Genomic DNA, 27,928 nt, shown 5'->3' with positions numbered 1-27,928 from the left:
CAGCCTTTGGTGTCCAGTTCCAAGATGATTCCAAGAGTCTCCAAATTGTGGGGAAAATTCCCCTGTACTTGTAGTCCGTTCTTACAGTGTTTTACAATGGTAGGGAGAGGAGGTTCCAGCCAGTTACAACTGGTTCTGGGAGTGCCCCCTCTCTCCTTTCAGCACAGGCCCCAAACATCAGTGGGGGGTTAACGACCCTATTGTGTGAGGCCAGGGCACAGTCTTTACAAATGCAGGTGTGCCCCGCCTCTCCCTTCTCTCAGCCCAGGAAGACTATTTAGTATGCAGATGCACCTCTGTGACACCTCCACCCTCCCTGTGTACAGGCTGTCTGAAAAGTATGCACAAAGCCCCAACTGTCACTCTCCCCAGACGTGGAGTCAAGCTGCAAAACACTAGAGTCATAAGCACAGATAAATGCGCACTTTCTAGAAGTGGCATTTCTGTGATAGTAATAAACAATACACCCACACCAGTAAGCAGTATTTATTATCACCATCACAACCATACCAAACACGCCTACGCTACCCCTCATAAATCAGACAATACCCTTTACACATAAGGCAGGGCATTTCTAATACAATCCTATGAGAAGGCAGCACTTACAGCAGTGAGACACTAAGTTAGGCTGTTTGTCACTACTAGGACAGGCCATGCAGTATGGCACATGTCCTGCCTTCTACATACATGGCACCATACCCATAGGGCTAGCTAGGGGCGTACCTTAGGGGTGACTTACATGTAGTAAAAGGGGAGTTCTGGGCCTGGCAAGTAAGTTTAGATGCCAGGTCCCTGTGGCAGAAAACTGCGCACACAGGCCTGAGACAGGTTTAAAAGTCTACTTCAGTGGGTGGCGCAAGCAGCGCTGCAGGCCCACTAGTAGTATTTAATTTACAGGCCCTGGGTATAGAGATACCACTGTACAAGGGACTTATAGGTAAATTAAATATGCCAATTAGGTATAAGCCAATCATACCAACTTTAGATGGGAGAGCACCTGCACTTTAGCACTGGTCAGCAGTGAAAGTGCTCAGAGTCCTAGAGCCAACAGCAAGAGGTCAGAAAAACCAGGAGGAGGGAGGCAAAAAGACTAGGGAGGACCCTGCGTAGGGCAAAAAGTCTAACAGTGAGGAACTGGCGACCTCCATATGCCAGGAGTGGCCACCGTGAAGTGAGCAGTGATCACTTCAGTGCCAGGTCAATGCCCGTGTGTAGTGATGGACTGGAGAGTATGCCAGTAGGGACTGCCAGAATGGACCGCTGTGGACATTGTGAGTACCCCGTAGCCTGTGTGTAATGGTGAGCTGGCGACCTCATATGCTAGGATGGGCCACAATAAAGGAATCTGCTGTGCCTTAATCGGAGTAGAGGAGCCACCAGTCACTGTGGCTTCACAGCCGCATGTGTGGAGTTTGAGAACTGCCAAGAGCAACCCACCTAGGTGGCTTTCAGTGAACACACCAGTAGGGGATGCACTCAGGCACTCCGGTCGCTCGGTCCTGCAGATGCAGGTAAGACTGATTTCAGCCCAATCGCCCCCGGGTGTGGAGGGGAGTTTGCTTGCTAGATAGGGCTTTGGTGATGGAAGTCTTTTGACTTTAAGACAAAGATGACGCACAACTCTTGAGACCTGGGCTGTTAGTGGGGCTTAACATGGCTTTTACCTATAGTAAATTGGGAATAACTTATCAGTCGAGCGAGGAGGGAGTGGGACACACTGAGCTGCCTAAGAAACACTAGAGCCCTGACTTCAGGGAAACTATGGACGTTTTTTGTGAATGTGTTATTTCCCTTTGCGTTGGTAGCGGTAAAATAAAATACTACTTTTATTTTCTTCATAAAAGTGAGAATTTAGCAGGACAATTTATTGCTGCTGCGCATCTATTTAGCTTTTTAGCCTGTGTTCATCTCCTTTACCTACCTCACTACCTATCCACTTCGAAGGAGCCTTGGACTGCTCAGACCACTTTATTACTGAGCTTCAAGTGCTGAAGGAGTACTTGGCCCAGTTGCTAGTGATCCATAGTATTCCCCAGGGCATCAGGAGTAAAAGGCCTCAACCCTCACGGTTGGGCCCAGTATCCCCTGCCTCCCCTGTGGCCCTCCAAACTGGGTACTGGCATGTCAAACTACTGCTCTTAAAAATGTGCATTAATTAAGTGCGGTATTGCAGATGTGCAGGGACCCAGATACCTCAATAAAAGATTTCTAGTCCTGGGCCTTAATGTGAAACCCAAATGTATTTGAAGTGTTTTAGAATTATTTTGCTTCCATTGAGTTGTTTAGACTAACTCCTGATACCAGTGATTTGTTTGTTTAAAGGCCAGGATGGGAAATAGTGTCTGGGATGACCAGGAGTGTTATCCTACTTCACGGTACATCACGTATTAAGTCTAATACTCCTTTGTCACTTTGCATCCTTGGGGATTATCGTACGACCCACTATTATGATCAGAAACTACTTCTACAGCAAAGCTTTACAAGCAGGTATCTGACTCTAGTGTGTATCATACACAATACAGCCCTATCCGTCCCCATATGCGTACTTCACTAATAACTTTTTCTGCTAATTGGTGTGGACCAGAATTTAGTTAATTTGTGATTCTCCTGGAGCTTTCCCCTGTTATGCTATGGATCAGTTGGCTGTATTTCCACCCATCCTCTTCTTACTTCAACTAAAATTAGCTAGCATTAGCGTTTCAGCGAAAGGCGTAGCAGCAGGTGCTGTGCACCGGGCCCAGTTCTGTGAGTGTGCCCTTCTGTTACCCCCCCCCAGTTGTAGCAATCTTTTCATAACCAACCGAGGAGCGAATGGGTCCAATTTCAAGCATGTGCATTAGGGCCCATTGCACCTATAATGCACCACAAACTCTGGATTTAATCCATACAGGTTGTGCAGTCAGCCTTTGGAATCAGCTGACCTGCATAGTGTCTGCAACTCATGTTTTAGGGAATAGTCATTCACTGCTTTCTCACACTGTGTGCTACCATCAGTGCAAGGGCTTTGTAAAACTGGATGGCTCGTATAAAAGGAGAGGATGCACCTATTTCTAAAGAGTTCACGGCTGTCAAAAAGAATCTGGAGTGTAGCTTGTGGTATGCCAGGTTTTTCCGCCCATATCCAGTTGGTCGGCTTTTAGCTTCCCCTTTGTGGTTTTCCATTGTGGTTTTGTTAATTTTCCTGTGAGACATATTTTCTGTCCTTAGTAATTTTTAAAATAACTATGTTGATGCCTTCGCGGCCATATGATTAGATGAAGTTAGCTTTTCCATTAGTTGCACACATTCTTATCTTGTAGACCTCGTTATTTTAAGGGGAGGATGTAAATTATTAGTAGGATTTGTGGTTGACAATAGCGCATTGATGGTATTTGGATCTTCTTTTTGCATTCCTCATGCCATTCCAAAGAACAAGATATTATCTCTGATGACTGTAAACTTTGAACTCAGTATTGGCTAACCCAGCTCAAATTCTTCACTCCTGAAATACTCAAGTCTTAAATTTTCCTTTCTAAGATTTTGCGGTCATTGTTAGTTCCTTATAACTTGTAAAAAAAAAATTTTTTTTAAAAAGTAATCAGCTGCCGAAACATAAAACTTCCCCATCGCCTAATAACATTTCACTTTTTACCCTTACTGATTCAGGCATCAATCAGATTTCCATTGCGTTCAGATTGGAGAATGACTTTTAAATGTTAAACTGTGTTTCAAATGGAAGATGAGATGGTGACCCAGGAGGAGCACACATTTTGCATTGCAGCTAGCCACGCTCTCCCACCCACATTGTTTTTCCATCACTTGTGCCTCCTAAAGACCTGTCTCCCACCCAGTCTAAGTAGTGGCAGGCAGTTCATGTGTTTACATTGGTTATCATTCAGAGATCTGTACCTAACACACAGACATACTAAGGATCTAGTGGGCAAAATGTAATGTACTTTTGGATAGTATTGGCTGTGGACTGGCTGCCATTGTTCTTGTCTTTTCGGAAAACGGGGTTTAACATAGTTGTAAGGAAGCATTTACATCTTTGACATTGAATAAAGAGATTCAACTTTAAAAGTGAGTTTCTGTGTCAGACTGATATCTTGATTTATGTATAAGACACAAACTTCACAACCATTGAAACAAAACTACTGATACTGTGTAGATATTGGCCAATAAATTATAAATTTGATAAAGTAACACCCTCTCCTAAATTACCCATCTTGTATAAAACACTTAATAAATCCAGTATTATTGTTTCACAGGCTTTGATATTAAACAAAGTCTGCTTCATTTATTTGACAATATGCACTTATATTTTTTAGGATGAAATTTTGGAGCTGTTGCAAAAGAAAGACATCTGATTTTAACACATTTTTATCCCAAGAAGGCTGCACCTCAGGACAGCACATGTGGGTTAAAAAAGATGCTGTAAGTATACATCGCATTGCTGTTTGTGAAATGTTTTAAAGTTTTGTAACTGTAAAATATTTATTTTGTGCTAGTGCAAACCATTTCTTTACCTCCATTCTTGTGTAATGTCCAGTTATGATATTGGGGGTTCAGGGCACCTTTATACTGCAGAAGTTAGTACTTCAAAATTCTTTTTAACTGAATCGACTGCAGGAATTTTCTCAAATTCTGTTTTCTAGTTTCTCTGATATTGAAGGCCGGTGAGGACAAGGGGTGTGTTTACCTATGTCTGCTCATCAGGTTGCTTTACCTTCCTTTTACATCAGTCCTTGGTGCCAGGGGTTGTGAATAAAGTGGTTTTGTGTCTCCTTAACCCCGACTTATGCTACCTTAAATGACTCACTTAAAGCACCACATCAAGCATTTTGTGGTGTAGCACTATTTTTGCATGGGTCATAAACAATCATTGAAAGATACATTTGGCAGGTTTGCGATGTCCACATGAGTTATGTGATTTCTAGACTCAGACATGGAAGATCCTTTTTTATGTTCTAAGTGCCAGCATCCATTCCCTGTGACCTTACCTTAGGCCCAGAGTTCATACCCTGAATGTTCCCATGAAGGACTTGGCCTGACATTGGTATATTCTTAAAATGGGTCTTGCATTACTTGCACTAGAGCATGCTCGAGAACTTTGCTGTCAAAGACTAGGAGGTCACTATACATGGAGCCTTGGAGTGTTCATGCCATTTTACAGCAGTTTTAGTACAGTAAGATTCTAACACGTTTACCTCACCCAGGTACCAGCATAGCTTGCTAGTCCAATATCATTGTACTTGATTCCAGGGTCCCTTCACACCATATGACTGTAGGCACTGCAGTTTGAGGAATACTAACTGATCTCCTGAGAGTTCACTCCTTCTCAGTACCTTACAGAAGAGAGGTATTCAGGGGTATTCAGCCTTTCATGCCTACTGTAGTGATTTAACGCACATGGAATCACTTTGCCGTCCTTGGCTCCAGAATATAGGACACATACATACACTCCTGTGGCATTTTCACAAGCCCAAGATAAGTTCCAGATATCTCCAGATCAAAAAGTTTGAGTTTCACGAAACGTTTTGCCACAAAGGACTTTCTTTCTCAAGGAGCTTTCAGTCATGCTTTTTCAGAACCACATCTTCTGGTCCTAGCTAAAGTGACACCTATCCAGCTCATGTGCTCCCGTTTCCAGGCCGTACTTCAATTCTCAAAATAATCCAGACCTCTACTCACGGGTTCTCTAAGTCTTGGTTAGGAATGAGAATGCCTTCTCTGTTAACAATAAAAGGGGCAATCTAAATGTGATGTGGTTTTCCAAACCATTGTGAGTGGCACCAAAGATTCCCTTGGTGAAAAGGCACTATAATCGTTGCCATTCAAGAAGAGATTTTGCCTCAGAGTTGTCTCAACTTGCCGGAAAATCTAGACAAGATCTATCTAATATTACCAAGCTTGCAAATGAAGTTTGGGAAGAGCATTAACTATTGCAATTTTGAACTTGGCCTGTGCAAGATTTCAATAGTATGTCCAACTTTGTTTTGTCCTGCAACTTTGATAACTGCTCCTCTCTATGGTGGACATGTTTGGAGTTTTGCCGAAGCACGCATATTATTTTCAATATAGAAAACATAGGCTCTTGGCTCTGCTAGTGCTTTTTTATTATTTTTTTAAATGACTTCCGTACTTTTTCGACTAAACATCCTTTTTTCACCTTTTCGGTAATATAGATGTTTGAATGTAAATCTGCAATAAACACCTCTGTCCACCTATCTTTTTCGAGTTCTTTATCCCTAAGCAGGCCTGTTTGAAGAGTTCAGGCAAACTCAGTTTTGGCATTCAAGTGACTGCTTTTAAGTCACTGGCATGTCTGTAAATACTCGCCTTTCATTATAGCAACAACAAGCTGATGGAAGGCATGTATTAATTAATTTCATCCACTGACAGTCGCTCGGGCTGCATTGCAACCGTTCGTTTTTCATTTAAAAAAAAACCAGTAAGTCCCCATTGTATCATCTGATTAAATTCTGACCTAATTTCCAGATTTCTTTAATCTTTTCCCTTTGTTGATCCTTTGCTCCACCGTTTCAAAGCCCATTCTCTATTATGCCCAGTCTTCTCTCAAAATATTGTAAGCTCTTTTAAAGTTTTTGTTTGTGTGTGTGTGTGTTGTGTGTGTGTGTGTGTGTGTGTGTGTGCGCACGCGCACACACACCTCTTTCCACGTCTCGTCCACACAGGATATGGGAAGCCTTATTCAGTGGGAAAACGGTTGAGATCCCAGAAGAAGTGGCAGGAATTTATGCAATTTATATCCAAAGTCCTGCTTGAGATATGCATACTTTCATGATTCACAGACAAAGAGGCACATACACAGCCATCTCAGGCCAGGCCATAAGAAAGATAGCTTTGCTTTTGAAAGCAGAATGGAGAGATGTAAAGCTCTATCTTGAGAGGCTTAGCACCTTTGGGGATTTGTCATCTGGGGCAAGCACTAGTGGTTATCATCATTTCTCAGCTATGTGAAACAAATGTGATGTGATGTTACAGTGCCGCTCCATTTCACAGCATCTCGGAGCTGATGTCCATATTTCCAGGAAACTGAAAAAAAAATGTGCACCAGCCAAGCACACCGTGTGTCCGAATAAGGGATTAAAAAGCAAACATCCTTTTATTTTGGAGCACGAACACCCTGTTGCAAAATCAACAGCAATCTCAATTTCTCATGGGCAGTCGATTTTTCGATGGTTACTTTCGAATGTTTTTGAAAGCCATTTGTAAGTATTACCAAAAAAGAGGCCAAGACAATATTACACAGCACTGATCGCTATATTCAGTACAAAGTTCACTTCAATAGTGCACGAATCAGGAAAGCCAGACCGCTTAGCCTTCCACCCAGGAGAAACTCCTTGAACAATTAATCAATAACCGATTCAGCACTTAATAGTTTCCAGCAGTCTATATGGTTGTCAAGTAATAAACTGAGAATTTCACAAGACACACAGACTCCTTTGTGTTCATTCTTGAAAGTGTTTATTTTTTTTTTAGTTTTTTTTTTTATCCACACTCTCCTTTCAATGAACAAAAAAAATCTTCATTTTATTACAGCATAGCCAACACTTTTCGGCAAACTGACTTCATCAGGACTACACAATACATGCAAAATATACTTTTAAAAACAATACATACGTAAAAAAATAGTACGAATACAATATTTGATGAAAACAAATATTGTAATTATATCAAACGCTGTGCGTCTTGTGAAATGCTCACATTATTACTTGTTTTGTTAACCATATACATTGTTGAACGCTATTTAATTGCTTTTTTCAAACATCATTCTGCTTCATACTCTATCCAATAAATTTACTTTTTTAAAATGTTTGTGTTAGGAAACTGCTATGCCATGTTTTTCATTAGGCTCCATGCCAAAGCAATCAGCGAATTGGATCTTTTAGCTAATAAAATGTTAGAATCTGAGACTTTTAGGATAAATGTTGCGTGTAAACTGTAACTGAATAGTAGCACCAGGCCTAGTGCTCTTAGCTAAAAAAGTTAAAAATAGAAAGATCTCATACATGACACAGACTCCCATAGCAACTACGGCATGAATGGGAGTGAGGCATGGAGGTGGGATGGCCAGAAGGTGACAGCGCCTTGTATGAATTGAACTACCTTCGACCATACATAATAAGGATATTGCACCTTGAATTTCTATATGTGGTGTCCTGTGTCTATCTGGTCATAGTACTACTTGGGTACTTCCATTGTCCTTATTATATATGGTTGAAGGTACTTTATCTCTAAAAACGTTGTCATTAGCACAGTGGTAGTTGCACTCCCAGGTCGATGGCCACCAGTTTCACTACTGGTGAACATGGCAAGGGAGCAGAGGTGATTAGGGCTCATCTAAATAAAGGCCATAGTGTCCACCTCGCCTCTTAGGAGCTGCATGCTTTCTTTGATACACGTAAGCAAAAAGTAAATACAGTGATCTTGAAAACATGCATTGTTTGTGTGATAACGATCCTAATCTTCAATAAAAGTGTGTTGCTTTGTGAACCTTTAATTTTTAACATTACTTCTATTTTCAGGGTAAAAAGGTGGTCCCATGCAGGCATGATTGGCACCAGACTGGAGGAGTAGTAACTGTTACAATATATGCCAAAAATGCTATTCCTGAACTTAGCTATGTTGAAGCAAATAGCTCAGTGGTATGTGTTTTGGTTTAATCACTCGATTAATTTTACAGTAGATACTAATGGTCACAAAGGTTTTTTGTTTAATTTTTTTTTATTTCTTTCTTTAAAAAAAAAAAGTTTGCCTCATACCCATTTCATGTTTCTACCTGCAAAAGTTCCCTATTTTCACCTGTTCCTGAACCTAAGTGAATATTCTGAGTAATTAACTTCTTAGGGTTCTGCTGTAAAAGCACAAATGTAATAGAAATTTACTTAGGAGCTTAGAAAATATTACTATGGATAATACCTCTTTTTGTTTGCTTTCTAAAGATGTTGGTGTATCTGCTGTACTGGTATGGTTAGAGTAAACTAGAATATTATTCAAATTTCATTGTCTAGAAACGTCATTGAATGTGTACTCAAAGCAACATTTCTGGTTACGTATTCCTGGTGCTTAGTGCTTTGCTCTTTTCTGGACAGCAAGGATACTTTAGACAACGCAGTTTGGTTACGAGTCTGTCTTGACTTGATTAGACATTTCACTGGCATTTGTTCATGGCACCATGATTACTAGAGTAAAAGAGTTCAGGCTACTTAGTCCATTTTGGTTGTCTCAATGCATCATTTGTACTTTACAGCGTTCAGCACCAGGAATGTGGTGTCCACCAGGACTCTGCACGTTTACCATACCTTCTACAACTTTGTTGCACCTTTGGCCGTCCAACCACTCTTTGGGCCTTCAGGTTTATACCTATGAAATACATCTTAATTTTGAATGTAATAACGGAATCAACAATGATGGTATAACTGGGTTTACAGAGGATGAGGAAGTAGTTTATGGAAAATTGGCTAGTTCTAAATGCCAAAACAATTGACATGTTGGTGTTTGGTAAAAGTGTAGCCCTCTGGAACGCAACTTTTTGACAAAGAAGATGTACATTTGTCTCTCCAAGTCAGGCGATAAAGAGCCAGAGTGTAAAATTTGATGCAGAACATGCACTGCAAAACATTTGTAGTTGGCTGTTATCATCAAAAAATACTTCTCTATTTTCCAATATCTACGAGAGGAAGGATGCTGTTTGTAGTTGCCATGTGATATTGCAGAAGGCAGCCAATTGTTAGTCCCTCTCTTTTCAGATCAGCAAGGGCTTAGTCAAAATGATTTCAATCACCCAAAATCATGCCACTAGACATTTTTGTAGGGCTGCCAGATTTACTAAAGCACCCTCCTATGCAAAAACGTTTAATTGAGTTTGTACTAAAGGACAACTCTTGTTTTAAGATTCTCTTTTTGATTCACAAGGCCCTATTTAGTAAAGCACGACAACAATTGGATGGGGTGACCTACACCACAGAGGAACCTACAGTTTGCTGATAGTAATGGATTTCTGTCCCTTTGTACAAGAAAGCAAGATTTGATGGGAGAACTGTCTCTGTTTTAGCTCTATTCAATCTTTGTGTTATTTTGGGAAAAGCCTAAAACATGTTTTTATTTCTTAATTTCCTATTTGTCCCTATGTAATAGATAGAGCCTGTCCAGTTTCTCCATAGCGTCTCAAAACACTTGGTGATTTAGTTGCCACCCACAGAGAACTTGTTAGCTCGACAAAGGCAATATGCATCATTCTTGGATGAGCACATTGAGGCTTCTGTAATGTACAAAGAAGCTGAGGTGCATCATCCTTGGGTTCAGCAGGGTACTACTGGGGTGTGCACTTTACAAGAGCTCAATGGTCCCCAGTGCCAGCATCTTGGTGATGATCATCTTCATGTGTTCTGTACTTTTTTCTGACATTTGATGTGTCTTCAGGTTGACAAGCTTATTGTTGCCTGTGTCGATATTTCAGCTGCACCTCTGCATAAGATCAGTGATTAGGGGAAGCAGTCTAAAGAAGTACTGGATCAGGCACTTAGTCTCCTCTCTTTCCTTGGGTGTCAAAAGGGTGAAGTTAGTTAGATTCTCCTCAGCTCTCACCTCCTTTTGCCTGTAAGCAAGGATGTCTGCAGTCTCCACCTGTTGGTGATAAGGCTTGAGTCGTCTCATGTGGCAAACAGAAGACTGCTCTTATGTTACCAAAGCCATCGTAGTAGTTGACCACATTAATCTTCAAGAAGGCAGTCCACGTATTGATCTCCTAAGTGTGAAGCTTTAATGGTTTCATAATCCTTATCCAACTTCCTTTGGTCGTACTACTTTTTTGATGAACCTTGTTTTTTGCTTGATGGTCCTCTTTTTATGGAAGTCCAGCATGTGGTCTATTGCATCACCTGTGGTAGACCTTGGGTTGCTTTCCCAACCCACCTTAACACAGGCATGACGCCCGGAAAGAGTATGGGCAATATAAACTGGCAAGGACTGAAGGCTCCACCATTGTGTGGCACCTCTTGTTAGTCAAAAAGCCAGTGGAGTAGAAGGATTTCCACTTCCACCCTAGTGGGCTTCTAGAGTACCAGATATGCTTCTGAGCTTTTTGTTAAAAGGATCAACCAGACCATGTGTTGAGGAAGAGAAACAACAGTCTCTACGGCTTGTCCCGTTTGGGGAACCGCTTTCAGAAAAACAATCATGGTGCAGATTCCCAATAATCCAAAGATCACCACAAGTACTTCTGAGGGAGACTGCCTCAATGAAGGTTAACTCAATAAGAATGTACTTGTAGCTTGATGTATTAGGACGATCCAAGGTATCGACAATGCCCATCCCTACCCTCTCAAATTGAACTGGTACCAAGGAAGCTGTGTTGTACACTCCTTGCTTAACAGATACTAGGCATCGGAGAATGTACTGGGGCACACATGGAGTTGCTGGGCCTCAAGAGTTGGGGTTGCATTCTTATACTATTGATGTCCTGGGTCCTGACCTCATTCATAACTTGAGTACACCCCTTTATAACCTGACCCTCATGGTGGTAGGCAAGCAGTCAAAGGCTTATTTGAGGTGTGGGCATAGAGACTTGAAACTCAACAATGAACACAATAACAATTAACAGTTTCCAGTTCAATGCTTTTAATTCTGAGAAGAAAAAAGGACTGCAACTTTATAGGTCCATCCCGGTAGTTGGAGGGCATGCACATTAGTGGCCAGGCACTTCCTCAGCTCCAGGCATTGCAGATGAATCATATGCAGGCAAAGTTGGCTTTGTAAAGTTCAGTCTTCATCTTCTGTGAATCCCCCTTGCCAGGCTGCTGCGGTTGAGCTTCCTCCTACAGAGGTGATCTCCACACCCCTCTCACTGCAGGCCAGACAGACGTCTTTCCAAAGCAGACCACAGCCCGTCTTCAGCAAATAGTTACAGACGTCTTCCGGTAATGTCACCTTTCTAAGAACCTGACTGTCAGTGACACCAGTCCTAGGTCTTGGAAGTTGCCCTGATGCTTTGTGGAGTGCCACCTATGCACTCCATGCATACGAAATCCTGAAATAATCTATCTGGTTCAATCCTGTCTGTCTTGTATTACTTCTCCAGATATGGGAGTTGATTATCCATTCTTTGTTCTGCACCTAGTTTGGGTGGCTCCCCCACACTGTCTATCCCTTTTCTGAAGAACAGACAGTCTTTATATTCAGGTGATAGTTTAGCAGCAAGGGATGTACGATGGGAGTGCTCCAGAAAAAAGCACACAAAATTATTACAAAGTGAAGCTCGCACACCGTACAGCTATCAACCTTTCGGGAGCAGCACCTTTGGGGCAACAAAAGGGAGGCTATGACCTGCAAATTTAATGCTGCCCTACAAATGAAACCACTGTACCCACCTCCCCAAACCTTTATTCCTAACTTATTGGAATGCTCCAGAAAGGGACAAAAAGCAGGACTCCGCTCAACAGTCACTTCTGTAGGTAGTGGGTCTATATGGTCCCACACTGCAGAGACTGTTGCTTCACAAAAGCCTCAATGCCAGTCTGACAGTTAACCACCCTCCATCTTATTAGCCATTTAGTCGGTGGCAATCCACAAAGGATTCTGCTAAAATAATCTTACAATCCGCACACTCCATTGACTCACAGTACCATATACCAATTATATACGTGTGTTGGTTTAATACAGAAGGAATGTAGCAAAAGGAGCCACATACATAACTTGGGTAGAGTTTTAGGGTCTAGACCACTCGCCAATGCAGGCAACAAGTAAATAGGCCTGCTCTACATATATGATTCAAATATGTTTATTACACCTTTAAACCTGCACCAGTGAATGTTGCTTAGGCTCAACCCTGTGGCTCAGTGTTGATTGAAGAGCCTGGACTTCATAGTGTAGATAAAATATGTTGCCTTCAACCCTTCTATGGCTGTTATTGTTGAATATTGGTGAGCGTGCGGTTGCAGTTGAGGTACTTCAGTTACATTGAAAAAAATGAGTGTGGGCACATCCTGACTTCTGTGAAAAGCATTACTTCAAGAGTGTTCTACAAGGCAGTGGATTTTCTAAATTAACGATATTTTGTGGCTCTAATAAATGGAAAGAGGTTAATACAATTATAGTTATAGCTCGCCAGTTAATGGCTTTTGTAAATTAAGCTAATCCAATCAGTGTGTTTCACAATAAGTATATTTGTACTTCCTAAAGACCATTAAGAATCCAAATGTAAACAGTGTTCTCTGAAATCATTTCAATCCTAAGAGGCTGTATCTTAATATGGTCAGGGATTTGGAGGGAGGACCTCAGGAACATAATGGTACAGTTAATGAGGAATGCATTTCACACGATGGAAATGAGCAATAAGAGTGCCGGAGTAAGGAGCGCTTCTTGGACGCTGTGATATGCAGGTGGGGATTACACAGTGGTCATGTTTGCAAGGTCCCATTAACTTCTGCTGACCGACTTCCCACCAATGACTACCAGCACAGACCCTTCTCCTATTCCCAAAGATTGTAAGAGTTGCTTTGGCTTTCTGCCTATGTTCCTGTACAAGGCAAAGGGCATGTGCCATTTAGATGATAAGACTTAAAGTAAAAGCTGTTTTGCAGTGGCAGTTCGACAGTGCACAGCCAGCCAAAAAAGGATTGTAAACTTTTATAATCATTATTATTATAATCATGTATGTAGCGCCACCCCTAATTCACTGAACTACATTATATGTGCTAGGACAGTTGATCAGTGATCTACCACAGAGGTTCCCAACCTGTGGTCAGGGGACCCCTGGGGGTCCGCGAAACCTTCTCAGGGTGTCCGCGACTGCCAAGAAAATTAAATTTTTTTAACAAATATTAAGAAATTAGGTCCCCTGCTTCCAATAATGACTCAGGCGGGGGTCCCTGGATTCCAATGATGATTCAGTGGGGGTCACTGGGTTCCATTAATGTTAAAGTGGGGGTCCACAGGAATCAAAAGGTTGGGAACCACTGATCTACCAGATTTCGAATTTGCCATCTCCTCACGCCTCTGCTTATTTCATACTTCTCTGAATTTCTTTAGCACTTAAATAGTTAACTAGTAACCCACTGTACAAAATAACTTGTTAATAAAACGGAATAATTGCAACAGTCTTCAGTATGTTTTTTGTATTTTATGTGTCAACAAATCACACAATGATTGTTTAACACATTTCTGACTTTTATTTTAGGTAACAATCCATATTATATTTGATGGAGAAAAGGAATTTCATCAGAAAGTAAAGTTGTGGGGGGTAAGTTATTTGTTATCCACTTGGTAAAACAAGCCAAATCACACAATGGCGTATTTTGTATTCATTAAACCCTGTTATCATGGCTACATAGTCCAGTACAATTTAATACCCAGTCCATCCTCTGTTAAGAAATATTATTTTAGCCACTTGGCATCACCAAGTAAATTTTGGCACACGAAAGGAGTGTGCTCGCCATCCAGAGTCACCACTATCTGACAGCCGCTTGGGGAATGGATCCGGTCATGCCAGTCACTAAATGTCGAAATTGAAAGGGAATCTTTTTCTTGTTGTTTTCTGTTTCAAAAGATGAGGCAGCAGCAGTAGTACTCCTACTCTACATAAAGTCTACAAACAAGATTTGCAAAAGGTGGAATGCTTGCCCTTTACCAAGTTTACTTATAAAGCTCACAAAGCAGATTGGAGGTACTTCAAAGACCTACAGGATATGTATTTCACATCGAAACACCAGATTTAGATTAGGCAAAAATCACTTCCAATCTAATGTTCTACCATTTTACCTGTAATCCTACCAACAGATTGTTTCCAAAGGCATAGCTGTGTTGATTGTGGTGGCAACACCTTTAAAAGGGAAAATGGTTTTGATCTGTTAGTAGTTAGAGAAGTGACTCACCATTTCCTTCATTAAAAGGCTCATCATGTCTGGACTCTGTGGTGTTTGCCATCTTCATTGAGGCTGTTTATGAATCATCTTTGTATTCATTCTTTAAATGTGTTTGGCAGGAACGTGATTTCTTATCATGCACCGTTCATCCTCTAAGGTACTTGAAAACTTTCAGACCCCACTGGGCTGCTGGGGGTGGAGGTGGGGTACAGGGTAGTACAGTCTTGTTGCACTTGCAGCCAGAACTTTTCGAAGAGGTAGTATGGAGGGGCAAGAGCTGAGAACTCCAGAGTCAACCTGACACCATATTGCCCAGCTCGGTGCTTATCTTTTAGTTAAAAGAAAGTCCTTAAATGTCACAACATAACTAAATACTGCTCAGTCAATAAGAATACCAAGTACATGGTTGCAGTTCCCATTTTCAGTAAGGCACTAGGCCCCCAGCCTCTTTTTGGTAGTCTGTCCCAATTATAAAAGATATCTCATGACTACGGCCTCAAGTATACTGTGCGCATATCATTGATTACTTCAAATGCCCCACTGATCAAAAGCAGGACTGAGTTAAAGCCTGTTTGTTTTTTTGTTTTTACTTAGCAAAAGGTCTCAAGTCCCCCCACAGACTTGTTTGCACCTCCTAGTCTTTTGTGTCCAAATGGACACTGAGCCTTGCTTTTCTCTGCTGGTGGTGATGCAGTTCTAGGGGTGCTTGCTGTGGGTGCAGTTTGTGGACCAAAACTCGCAGCACCAGCTTCACGTCTGCCAGTGCTACAGTTGCGACCACATGTATGTTGGAACAAGGACTGCATAATGAAGTCAGAGGAGCAGGCCTACTTAACAGCAATGGCTGCCTCCTCTGTCTGTAATGGTGTGACTTTGGCATTTGCGAACTCTGAGTCAATTAGGATTTTCACTTCAGCAGCAACTCCTCTCAGTAGCGGAAGTACCAGTCTTTTGGGCTCACAGTGGGTGGATGGTTGCCACAGACATGCTTGTTTCTGCAAAAGTCTGCTCAGAGAGCCCGAGAAACCCCTAAACTCACTTCTTGTTACACTTAGCTGCCTGTGATAGTCTGTTTTCTCAGGGCGCACCCTTCAGTGGGAGCACACTGGGCTTCTCTTTCTGGACATTATCTCCTTCTGCAGGTCCAGGCATAGTCCCTCCATCTTTCAGCAGGCAGGTGTCTACTCACTGTAGGCCACCTCCTATGTCCTGCAGCTGGAAGTGCATGCTTCAAGTGATATCCCCTTACCTTTGGCTAACTAATTGTCAGGCAGACACCAGCCTGGTCACACAGTACTCTACGGAGCACTTCCTTCCTTGGTCAAGATGAATTTGGAACTGGAGTTGTTTGGTTCCCACTTTTATATACATTTTTCAGACTGGGGATGTTGATCCACACTCTAAGGGTTACAGAAATGGTTTGAGTTGGTACTCTTTCAGATGTAATTTTCCGGCCGTTCACAAACACATTGTTTGCATGAAGTGATGGTTCTCACAGCAGGCAGCACCCGGGCTGGCTCTAAGCAGGAGTATTCAAAATAGGGGTGCAGTGAAGTGAGTTCTCTGCACCGGTCTTCAGCTTTCCTAAAGCCATATTCTAACAGACAAAAGGACGGACCATGTCTATAACCTTTCTCACCATGAAAAATAAAAATTGCAGTATTACTCCTACCATCTACTAAGTGGTAGTGCTGAGGCAGAACTAATCACCAGCTATTTGCTAATAAGGCCCTCTTTGAATTTCAAACTGAAGCTGTCTCCATCCTCTTTCACGCCAGGGTCTGAATTTCCTCCCTCCAGCCACAGGAATTCAGGCTTCCACAATCTGAGGATGCCGCCGTCCTGTTCTCCTCCTCCTCCATCTTGTGCCATTTTAAACTGAGGGCATCCATAATGGATCAACACTTGCCCCAGAATTCAGACCCACATAGTGTCTGTCTGTCTGTCAGTCAGTCACGCACCCCAGTGCCTCCAGCCTCTATAGCCCAGTGATATTCGCATATTGACAATGATATAGTATTTGTTAGACTAAGTAATGTAGTCTCAGAGATAACTTGATCGTTCTCAACTAAGAGACCTTGACTAGATAGGTAGCCAATTTAGATTTAACAAAATAATGGTGTCGTCTTTTTGAGACCCTGCTTATAGCTAGGTTGTTCAGCATGGTTAGCTTTCCTGAATGCCTCAACGGCAGCATTGAAGGTCGATGAAATTAACAGTGCCCCTTGAGGAATCTCTCATAGCTTTTGCCGAGATAATGTAGCTGTGTGCTTCTCCGGTCTGATGTGTGATTTCATATCAGTTACATATTTCACTTGCCCCTTTCTTCAGTAATCATCCACGCTCACTGCAGCATGCCGCATGTGACGTGGGTCTCACAATTTGACATAGACCCCATTACGGATCCAGATAAGACAAATATCTGAGAAAAACATCCTGCCCTCTGGAATTTAATACTTGTTTTTCTCTATCCCAACTCGCTATTTATATTGAAGGACTGGTCACTAATCTATCCTGATGTCGATGAATGATAATGAACCTCACATCACAGAAGGGTTATTTATTATAATACAAGTTCTTCATTGTGGGTATCTTCAGATTCTCGCGCAGTGTCTGTGAAAGGAGCTCAAAATAGTAACAGGCATTGGCAAAGCCAGTAAGTCTAGATTTTATTTTAAGGAAAGTGCTTCTTCATTCATTGGTTCTTTTCTTTCTGTGGTTGTCTGAACTTTTAAGTGGGCGAATGTAACAATGTGTCAAAGAGTAATTGAATGAATGGAGGAGTAAATGGGTGGATTATTGAGTGCAAATTTAAATGGATGGATGATGAATGGGTGAGTGAATAAATACACATATGGCTGGGAGAAAGATAAGTGCAAGTATGGATGTATAAGTGGTTTGTCAGATGAGTGCATTGATGGCTACGGTCACCTTGGCAGGAGGCAGCTGTCTTCCATGCATGTCAATGCTGCTTACTCTCTCTTGCACTCGTTTTTTAATTGCTACATGTCATGAGGCTTTCTTTTGTGATATGTCTGTCTCCTGCCTCATGCTCATTCACTCCTTGCATGCATCAGTGTCAGTCACAGTACTCCATGGCTGTCTCTTACAGTTTGGGACACCACATTTCTGTTATTTCCCTATACTCTGTCCTGAAAACATGCACCAATGTAGCACGTTCAGAAGCATCTTCTTACCACTAACACTAATCAGCTGATGCTCAAAATATACCTCCTGTTTATGCTTATTCACTCCTTGCATGAATCGGTACCAGTAAAAATATTCTATATTTGGACTCCTACAAATTGAGACACAAATCACTTCTTGTTCAGTGATGCCAAGTCTAATTGCTGGGCTAAAGGTTCAGTTATGTACACCAAGCACATAAGCAGTAGAAACAGATCATCCAGATGCTCAGTGGATTGTTACCAGTCACCAGCCTACACTCAAAATATGTGACCAGGCAACTTTGCCTAAACAAGAATACCAGCAGACCACACATTCAGAGCTAGACTAGAAGAAGAAACCTGATACCACGTACTCAGAAAAGAAATACTGATCAGAAGTGCACACTCCGAATACTTAATAAACTGGACATAAGTAGTCCCTAAACGTTTCCAGATAATTTCAGTATAATTTGTGCTCCTTCTTGAATACTCCTTTTTTTTTTTTTTTTCTCCTTTTCATTGTCGTTTACTCCTGTTTTGAACCAGTGCAATGCAAGCACTCCATAGACATTCTCCAACAACTTGACACTAAGGGGCATATTTACAAGAAAGTGACGCATCAGCTATGATGCACCACTGTTCGTGCGCCCCCTAACGTCACCATGAGGCTCAAGCCCATTATGTGTATTTAAAGAATTGATAAGTCTTTCTGGACGATGCAGGACATTGTAGGTTTTAACAGAGCTGGCAGTCATAAAGACAGAGTTGTAAGTGCCTAAGCTGCCTGTGTATGTGGTTTTAATTAGAAAAGAGAAACCTTGTCTATTTTCTTTTTTCATTCAGCCAGCTTCATAAACATTTTTCAAAACCAAAAATAACAAACTTAAAGGAATATAATAACTAAGGAAAATAAGCTCCAGAGAAGACAATTACACATTTTATTGGCATTCAGAGCATTCACTAATCGCTGTGAAAGTATGAGAATAATTCATATAGTCAAATATCTAAAAAAATAAAACTGAAGATGCAGTAACAGCTTAGGTGAAAATGGAAGATAAGAAGTTAAAGGGGTATGGAAATGTAGGTTTATTTTTTTTTTATTTTTTTTTTTTAACCATGATTCCCATTTTTTAATATGTTCCTGATCCTGCATGGAAAACTAACATTCACAAATAGGAAGTAGATACCTGTGAAGGAGAGCCATGGTTAAAGGCAAGTAACTTTCAAATTACTTTTTCTTAACTGTCATGGGAAGGTAGGATTCGTGTGTTTGGCTCAGGTAGTCATCTAGGCAGAAACCAGGTCTCACTTTCAGGACACAACTATGTTTTTGTTTTAAACAATTTTACATTGGGAACCAATCACGGTAAAGGGTAAAGACATGGGTACTTCGTCCTATACAGTCAGCAGGTCTCCGACATTCTTCTCACAAACGTTTACCTTTAACTCATCCCCCTATTCAAGACTTGTTAATTAGGATCATTGTGAAGGCCGACCATTCATCTCACTTGTTGCTCCAACCTGCTGTAATTGTAATAGTAGAATGATCGATATATATAGTTCAAGTCTAATAGAGAAATTATTTGGAGCCTAGCCAGACTTGTCTCCGGCTCCAACAGGTGGTCGACCAGAGGTTGCCTTATTCTCTGAAACGTATCGCATTGATTATCCAAATTCGACATTATTGTTTCCCTAGATAGTACACTCTAAAGTTTCAGATCCCAGTGAGATATTGTATGGGCTTCTATCTTTTCCCCCCTGCAGCTGAGTTGCTTTGCGGCTGTTCAAGATGTTAGTCCTTTTATTCATGCCTCGTGTTCTGGGGCCCATTAATCCCTGAAGAATCAATGCCAGGTCCTCAGCGACTGTGTAGCCCGGTATTTGTTTGTTCCAGGAGAGAATTTCCTTCCAGAAGTACCCACCGTAGGACCGCCATACATGGAGGGAGTTTCCTCTCCCTATAAAATCATCTCCAGCACTCTTGTACGTTTTGGTAGATCTATTTGACCCGATGTTATGTTAAGTACCAGAGGCACATCAGTTTGTCTTTTTGTTCTGTGCTCCACATTCTTGTGTTACTTATTTATATCTTCCCAAAGTTGTGCCCATTCTCTGTCCACAATGTCTTTCCCCAAGCCCAGTGTGTCTGTTTTTCGCTAGTTTTCAGATTTTTGTAAATGTTAGCAACCAACCTTTGTTTCCGGGACACGTTTTTATGTATTTCTCAAAAGATGTTAGCTGTTTAGTTGCTCTATTCACTTTTGGGTGTGACGCCCAATGGCGTAGTACCATAAAGGTTAGTCTATCTATTTCAGCAGTCTTGAATTCGGCTTTACACTGTAGGAAGGATTACACACTACCTTCTGCATTTGTCTCTGATTAAGGCAGTCACCTTCTCTCCATCTATGGAAGGCTGTCCCTTTGTTTGTGGGAGTAAAGTCTGGGTTCAGATGCATCAGTGTGAATGGGGAGGGTTAAGTCGTAAGCTCTAGCTTAGTGTCAGTTCTGTGCCATGTTTTCATGATTGTGTTTAGAATTTCGTTGGCATAAGCATTCTCAGGCCTTGATTTTTTTGGTAGCCATAGAACATCCCACAATGGTATGCCCATTCCTGCTTGGCACAAATCATTTTTAGAAATTTTCTTTCAATAAGTATGGCACTAAGCTGTGTATACTTATTTCTTTTACGATCTCAACAATGATACATTTCAAATTAGTGAAATGACAGAAGATTATTTTCTTGAACTAATTGGAACATACGTTTGATCTTTTTTACTTCAGGTAATTGATGTGAACAGAAGTAATGTAACTATGACTGCTACAAAGATTGAAGTCACGCTGAGAAAATCTGAACCCATGACATGGGCCAGGCTGGACCTGCCAGTGCCTCCTGTAGCAGAGGAAAAACAAAGTGATTTAATTGTTGATGAACAACAATGAAAAGGGCTCTTGTGTTTTGATTCTGTGTAAGATCAAGTAGAATAGACATATGATGTATGATTTCTTACTTGAGAAAACAGATATTTTCTTTTTGAATATTGAAATAATTTGCTTAAAGTAGAATTCTCAAATCTTTTTGTAAAATATTTATTCACAGTGTTGCCTGCATCATCGATGTGATTAACTAAAAGTATGTACATATTAAACTAACAGAATATTTTTACCAAAAATAAGCATGTGACCAATTCTCAGTTCGTGGATCTGCATGCAGGCACTGTTGCTCACATTATCTATGGCGTATGAATTACATACTTTTGTGAGACAAACCGTTGTAATTAGTTTCTAAAGGCAAATAATTTTACTACATCTGAGGTCAGAGTATTATACTTGCTGGAGAGATGTGATTATTAACATCAGACTGAAGTAAATGTCACGTTGTGGGTGGGGAGGAAGGGGCGGTCATTCAAATGCCACCATGTTCAACAAGATACAGAGTGGTTCCTAGTACTTTTTCGTTAATTGTATATTCTATTTGAGTTCATTTTCCCACTGTTAACTAGCAGCACAACATGTACAGTTTGTGGCTAAAGAAAGGCAGACTTCTAATATTGCAATTGAGTATTCATTTTCCCCTGTGGCTCATTTTCGAAAGCCGTTCTCTGCTTTTTCTAGATTACTTCTGTGGAACATGGTTTTGCAGTGCATTCAATTAGCTTAATAATTAGCTTTTTTTTTAAAATCTGCATGGCATACATGGTTTGTGTTTTTGGCACTCTTGTCACGTCATTCATTGGACCAAGTTGTATCGGTTTTTAGCATTCAACAAAAAAAAAATATTAAATTATTCAGTTTCTAGAACAGCTTGACTTGCTTCCAACTTAAAATGTTAGCTTATGTAATAGTTTCTTTTATCGAATGTTAATTGTTCTTATAGAAAAACAACAGTGTTGTTGTTAGCCCTGCCTCACAATTCAATGCTAATTGGTAGTTTTGTTTGTAAGTAATATCGGTTCAGGGAACAATACTTACTCTATTGTGAATTCCTTAATCATACACACTTTAATTAGTCATAGCTGTGAGATAGTGGGATTACTACATTCTCCCAAAATGCAGTCCAAAACTCATAACTCTGTTCGTGCAATGTGTTGGATGCCATTCCTGTTTTGTGTGGTATGTCATAGATCTGCATTCATAGAGCTGAGTCATTTTTTAATATCCAGCAATGTGTTTTGGCCTGATCAAGTCGGGTTTAAGCTGAAGTTTCGACCAGGCAAAAAAAAACCTTTTTCCAAGCCTAAACCTTCCTTTTCGTCACATATATTTCACCCCTAGGGTAGGTCCTAAACCTCCCACCACCCACTCCGACTGTCATTACTGGAAGCTGGGTACCCTGGACTAAACATTGACGATGATTTAAAACACAAAACAATACTCCAAAAAATGCAGAAACAAGCATTCATGAAGCACATACACAAATGAAAACACATTTAATTTCCAAACAAGTATGAATACAAAATAGAGCATGTAATTTTAATGGGAAGGTTGGAGCTTTTCTAAATACAACTGAAGCCACACATTGTCCATACTTTATACTTTTTGATGCACCTGCACTGCTCCCACAAATCATGCTCGGGATACCAATTTCATTTTTAGCCTCCTTGACATTTACTGTACGTTTTAACATTTTCAGTTGTACATTAAGCCAACTTATTTATATACACTTTATTAGTCTGTTAATGTTATTTAATTTTCTAAGCAGTCGCGGACCCCCTGATGAGGCTTTGTGGACCCCCTGATGAGGCTTCGTGGACCCCATCGGGAACCACTGACCTAGATGTTGAATGCAAGGTGTGTGTTCTCTCTAAGAAACGGATCCAAAACACATTTAATTAATTTATCATTTTGGGAGTAGAAAACTGCACTAGTCGAAATTGCGAGGTCCCTGATATCTTTTACCAATAAAAGCCTTTTTTTGTCAGGCTCCAAAGCTTGATGTCTTTTTCCCAGATGTCATTCATTATCCAATGGGGGGGGTCTTGAAAGAACACCAGAGCTGCTCTATGTTAACTCTTCAGAAGATCTGTATATTCTGACCTAATGCCAAAATCATGCTGGAAATGTGTATACATTTTAATTTTCCAAGGGAAGACCTATTGGTGCTACACATTAATCACACTTTTCCTTGCATTGCTGTTCTAAACTGTTTTTTTTTATGTTCCTGTAACCTGCACCGCTCCTTCATGCAAAAAACTAGATTCCCACAGAGACTAAGTACCTTTTCTCTGCTTTCCAGACCTAATAGTACTGCTGAGAGTGAAAGGGCCCTGCCTTCGGCTCCACTTTATGAAGGTTTTGGGTTTTCATTCATACTATTCGCCCATGTCTCATTACTTCTTTTTTTCAGTAACTGATCCAAGCAGATGCCAGGCATTTTCCCAAAATTTAAAAGTCAGGTGTGCAATTCCTTTTTTTTTTTTTATGAAAGCTACGTGGAATAAGAATCACTTTCTGAATTTGTCTAGATTTCCATTCCCCAAACGTTAATTACCCAATTATACCCTTCCCCTCCCCCCCAATATATTTCACACAAACAGAATTACCCCTCTGGCAACAGGTATTTGTGGAACAAACATACTGAAAATACTGTGACATCCATGAAGTGCTTGTTTGTGGCAGCTCTTAGATGAACTCATAATAACATCCTCAGGCTAAACATCTTTGACTGATTCTACTGCACCGCAGACTTCTAATATACAACCTTAGACCGTTAGCAAGACCTCTGCTTGGAGATAGATTTTCTCTCATTTATATTGGCAGAATTCCCTTCTGATGAGTTCCCGGATGCATACAATACTTTGATAGTTTTTCACACCACCGTAGGGCTACCTATGGTGAAGTAGTAAAGAAATATAATCTCTCTGATCTTATCACAAGAATGCATAATAAAATTGTCTTTCCCTGTACCTTGTGGTGTGTTGCCATTGATGAATCTTGTGATCCAAAAAAGCTGTTCCACCGTGTTGAGCATATTATTCACAAACTATAAGCCCATAGTGCAAATTGAAAGGTATATCTATACCTCTTCGTTTCTTCTCATTGCTGTCTAGCATGTCACTTTCTCATTAAGGCAATCATTGCCTCAATTTCTTAGGAGTTTGGAATCTTATTCAGCTCTCATAGCCTTCTAATTTTTGCCTATGGATCCTATGAATTTGTTAAAAAAAAGAAGAAAAAAAAAAGAATTGTGACGCCCTCTTCTCTCAGCAATAATATTTGTGGGTGTCAGGTGAGATGCTGCTGCTGTCCCGTCGTAGTCTACGAGGTCTGTCACTATTTCAACCCATTTTCCTATTGAAAGAATGAAAACAATTCCTTTAGTCAATTCCCAGTTTAAGGTACAATTTGTGACTTCATTTCAAGAACTGGCGAACCAATTGGTACCCTTGGGAGCCAACGAACATGCTTTGATCCTTCTTGTCTTATACTTACAGGCATCTTCTCCTGGGATTTGCCTTCATTACTATGTTACAGCTGATTATCTGTGGAAAGTAGTGGCTTCCTGTTCTTTTTAAAAGCCCAATATTTGACAAAATTGAAAGAGCTGTTTCAATGAATATACAATTCTGAATGACAGAGTGACCCTTGGATCTGAGTCTACTTCTTTATAGGGTTATCATGATGCACTTTACCTTCCAGAGGCTGTTCAGAAAATGTAGCTGATCTGGTTTACCTGACTCAGATCTTTGTATTGGGAAACTTTAAATCAGAAAAGAACAAGAATCATTTGTTAGTCAACTTCTCTTTTTTCCTAATCTTTAATAGATTAATTTTAAGTTGAAACCTCTAGTTTCTAAGAATTTATCATTGAGGTTCCTTAATCGGAGCTCAACCATTAATTAATTTGTTCTCTTTTACTTTTTTTTCTCTGGCTGGGTATACATGTTTAATATAACACAATTTTTCCTTGTCCAGAAATTGAATTTAATGTAGTGTTATTTGAATGCTTATGATGAAATGTGTCAGCTGTATGATAATGCAGTCTTTGTAGATAAATTAAGTCATTCTACCAGTCCGGCAGCCCCTTTGAGATTTCATTACCTTAACAATAAAGTAAATGTCCCCCTTCCCAGCTCTTCTGTACGAAAATTAGGTGGAAAGTTGTAGCATAAAAGAAAGTTATAAAACCAGGACACTCGCCATACAGATTAAACTGACCACTTTTGAGAAAACACAATTTAAAATAGTACCTATCTTAAAAAGGTCTTTTGGTTTAGAATGGTAGTATATGTGAGTGGTTGATGCTTCCATTCCCACAACTCTCCTCACCGTGATTGAATTGGTCCTTTATAAGGGCCATGTTTTCCCTTCTCCTGTGAGTGCTGAGGCAATCCAGTCCAAAGTCATGCCTTGCAGCTGCAGTAAATACTCCTTGTCCTTTGCAGCTAAATGCTCCCTACAGCTAGAGGCGGAGTTACCAACGATCTGATAGTCTTATGAGACATCACAGCACATAGGGTTGGGTGGCACCCTAGCACGCATCAAGGTGGGAAACGTACACTGCAACAATCTTGTGTTTCCCTGTAAACTAGGATTGATAGACTAATTAGTTAGATTTAAAGGATATGTGCAATGTGCTTCATCTTCGTGTTCAGCTGCACTCCACAAATCATAAAGTGCGGTTTCCTTTTTAGGTCTGTTGGAAAAACAGCTTTAGTTGTCTCACCAGCCTAATGTATTAAAAAAATGAGAAATAAATAATACATACCTAGATACATTCACAAAAGGTATTTTGGGAAGCACTTGTGATCCATTGATCTTCCATGTGATGCTTCCACGCACGAATGCAACAGATCATTTCAGCCATTTTCTCACCTGAACTATGAGTGACGACATTTACCTAATCATATGTACTCATTTATCAAAACGAAGGGTCCCACACTGACAATGCTTGTGCACCAGTATTTTGCCAAATTTATTTTCTTTAAATTTTTTATTCTTGTTTTATTAGTCATGCCTGTGTGTTTAAACTGTTCACTGGTTCCATCAGTTTAAAGCCATGTATACCTTTTTTGAGCCAAAAAGAATCATATTGTCCTGCTATGTGCATTATAACTAGAAGGGTTTCCATTCCAGATCTAAGAAGCGCCCTTATTTTATTAAAATATGTTGTGATGGTTATGTGTTTTCAAATACAATTTTTTTATTTTATTGCAAGCATATTGCTACTACATTTAGGTCACCTATGCTTGCAAAAATACAAACAAAAAAATGTCTAAGAGGCTTCCCGAACATATTCGCTTTGCCTGTGCTTTTCAGTAGTGAGTCTGTAATGACATAATGCACGCATAACCTTTGTTGTGCGCTCTTTTTTATAACTTCTGTTTTTAAAAACTTGAACAAAATAATATACTTGATATTAATGCATTGAACTTTTGTTAAACATTTTTGACAATCTGTATATATTTCCTTGATTTAGAATAGCATGTGGGCCTGATGAAGCATAAGACAGAGTAAATTGTAAGACCTCAAGCCTGTTTGTACTTTTGCAGTCTATGTGCTTGATCCCTGGCAGCTGTTCCCTATTGGCAGGTCCACTAGTACTCCCAACACTTTTCTGTGTTTTGGTCTCTCAATCATTGAAGCTTTTTGCTATCCTTCTGAAAACTGGATATCTGAAGTGTGTTTCAGAGTTTGTTTGGAGCCCTGCCCTGTCGAGAGACAACCACATGCTTCTGCAGGCCCCTTGCATAGTGTAGCGTCATTTTTGATCTGACCACCTGTCATCAGTTAATATTTTCCACTCTTCTGTGTTGAGGTCCTGGTCTTGGGAGAGAAGGAACTTAAGTACAATGTTCTACTGTACCCTTTTACTGTAGTGCCCATTTGGTCATATGTCATCACAGAGGTAAGTTCTCTGTTTGACTTAATGTCAATCATTATACCTTTTTTAGTTCCTTTTTGCCAGTGCCTCCCTTATCTATCATTCTCGAAAAAGGACGACAGCCCGGTTCTGGGCAGCACCTACTCATCTGTGCCCCATCTTGACACCTTGAGGGACTTTGCTGAAGCTAGTTATGGTCAGGGAGTAAGGGCTTGCCAAGTCGTTTACAGCCCTAACAAGATGCCCTGCCTGTACATAGAGCAAGATTGGAGATGTGTGCTGGGTGGAAAAGTAATAGTAAGTTCTCGGTACTCTTGCATCTCGCAGTTCTTCGTCAGTAACCACCCATTGGCTTAGCTACATAGCCCTGTATGTATTAGTTCCTGTAACGGGCGTCTTAAGGAACTAACATAGTGAGGTTGTGTTTGCATGTTGAGATAGTCTCGAAGAGATGCTGCTCAGTGCATTCCTTTGATTTTAATTTTTGTGGTATGCTGCGTACCACAGCCTATTCTGTTAGGTTATACAGTGTTCCTTGTGTTAGAAGAATAGTGGCATGTATCAAAATGTCAGTGTTTTCGGGTTATTGTTTTGTTCATGTACTAGAATTCCTCCTCAGGACCACTCTTATTCCTTGTGGACACATTTCTTTTTAGTAAATTCTTTACATTCCTTATCTTTTCAGCACCATTTTAAAGCGTGGTAAATGGGTAGGCAATATCCTTAGTTCTTCTGCCTTGATTGCTTACAGACAAATTATGTTTGGATTTAGATTTCCCGATAGCTGGACACTGATTGTTTTACAATGATCACACATTTCACAATATATTCTGTTGCATTGGCAGTACTACCTAGTTGTCAATGGAGTAATAGTGAGGGAACAGATAGGGTAAGAGTCTTGCATGGTTAAAATAGTTCTATTTGAACAGCTTTCTTTTATTGATTAGTCAACGGTAGTAAAATTAGGAAGATTTTTCATTACCTGGTGAAACATTCTGGGTTTGTTTTATTACATTACCTCCCCTCTATAAGAATATTTGATGCAATTTGTTTTCCTGTGAACCTTATTACTTGCA

The 27,928-nt window shown here is 40.5% G+C and overlaps 1 protein-coding gene across 1 annotated transcript in view; it reads left to right on the top strand.

The window, feature by feature from the left end:
- CHORDC1 (cysteine and histidine rich domain containing 1) overlaps positions 1-21,829 on the top strand; it is a 76,615-nt gene extending 54,786 nt beyond the window's left edge. The window contains exons 8-11 of the mRNA XM_069204014.1: positions 4,308-4,413; positions 8,529-8,648; positions 14,180-14,242; positions 20,813-21,829. Coding sequence (XP_069060115.1) covers positions 4,308-4,413; positions 8,529-8,648; positions 14,180-14,242; positions 20,813-20,971 — 448 coding nt within the window. The 3' untranslated portion in view covers positions 20,972-21,829. The remainder of the gene's footprint in view (positions 1-4,307; positions 4,414-8,528; positions 8,649-14,179; positions 14,243-20,812) is intronic.
- Positions 21,830-27,928: the final 6,099 nt, after the last annotated feature.

The sequence above is a fragment of the Pleurodeles waltl genome, chromosome 8, assembly GCF_031143425.1.
Source record: "Pleurodeles waltl isolate 20211129_DDA chromosome 8, aPleWal1.hap1.20221129, whole genome shotgun sequence".
In the NCBI taxonomy this organism is placed as follows: domain Eukaryota; kingdom Metazoa; phylum Chordata; class Amphibia; order Caudata; family Salamandridae; genus Pleurodeles; species Pleurodeles waltl.
This window is presented reverse-complemented; position numbering and strand designations above follow the sequence as displayed.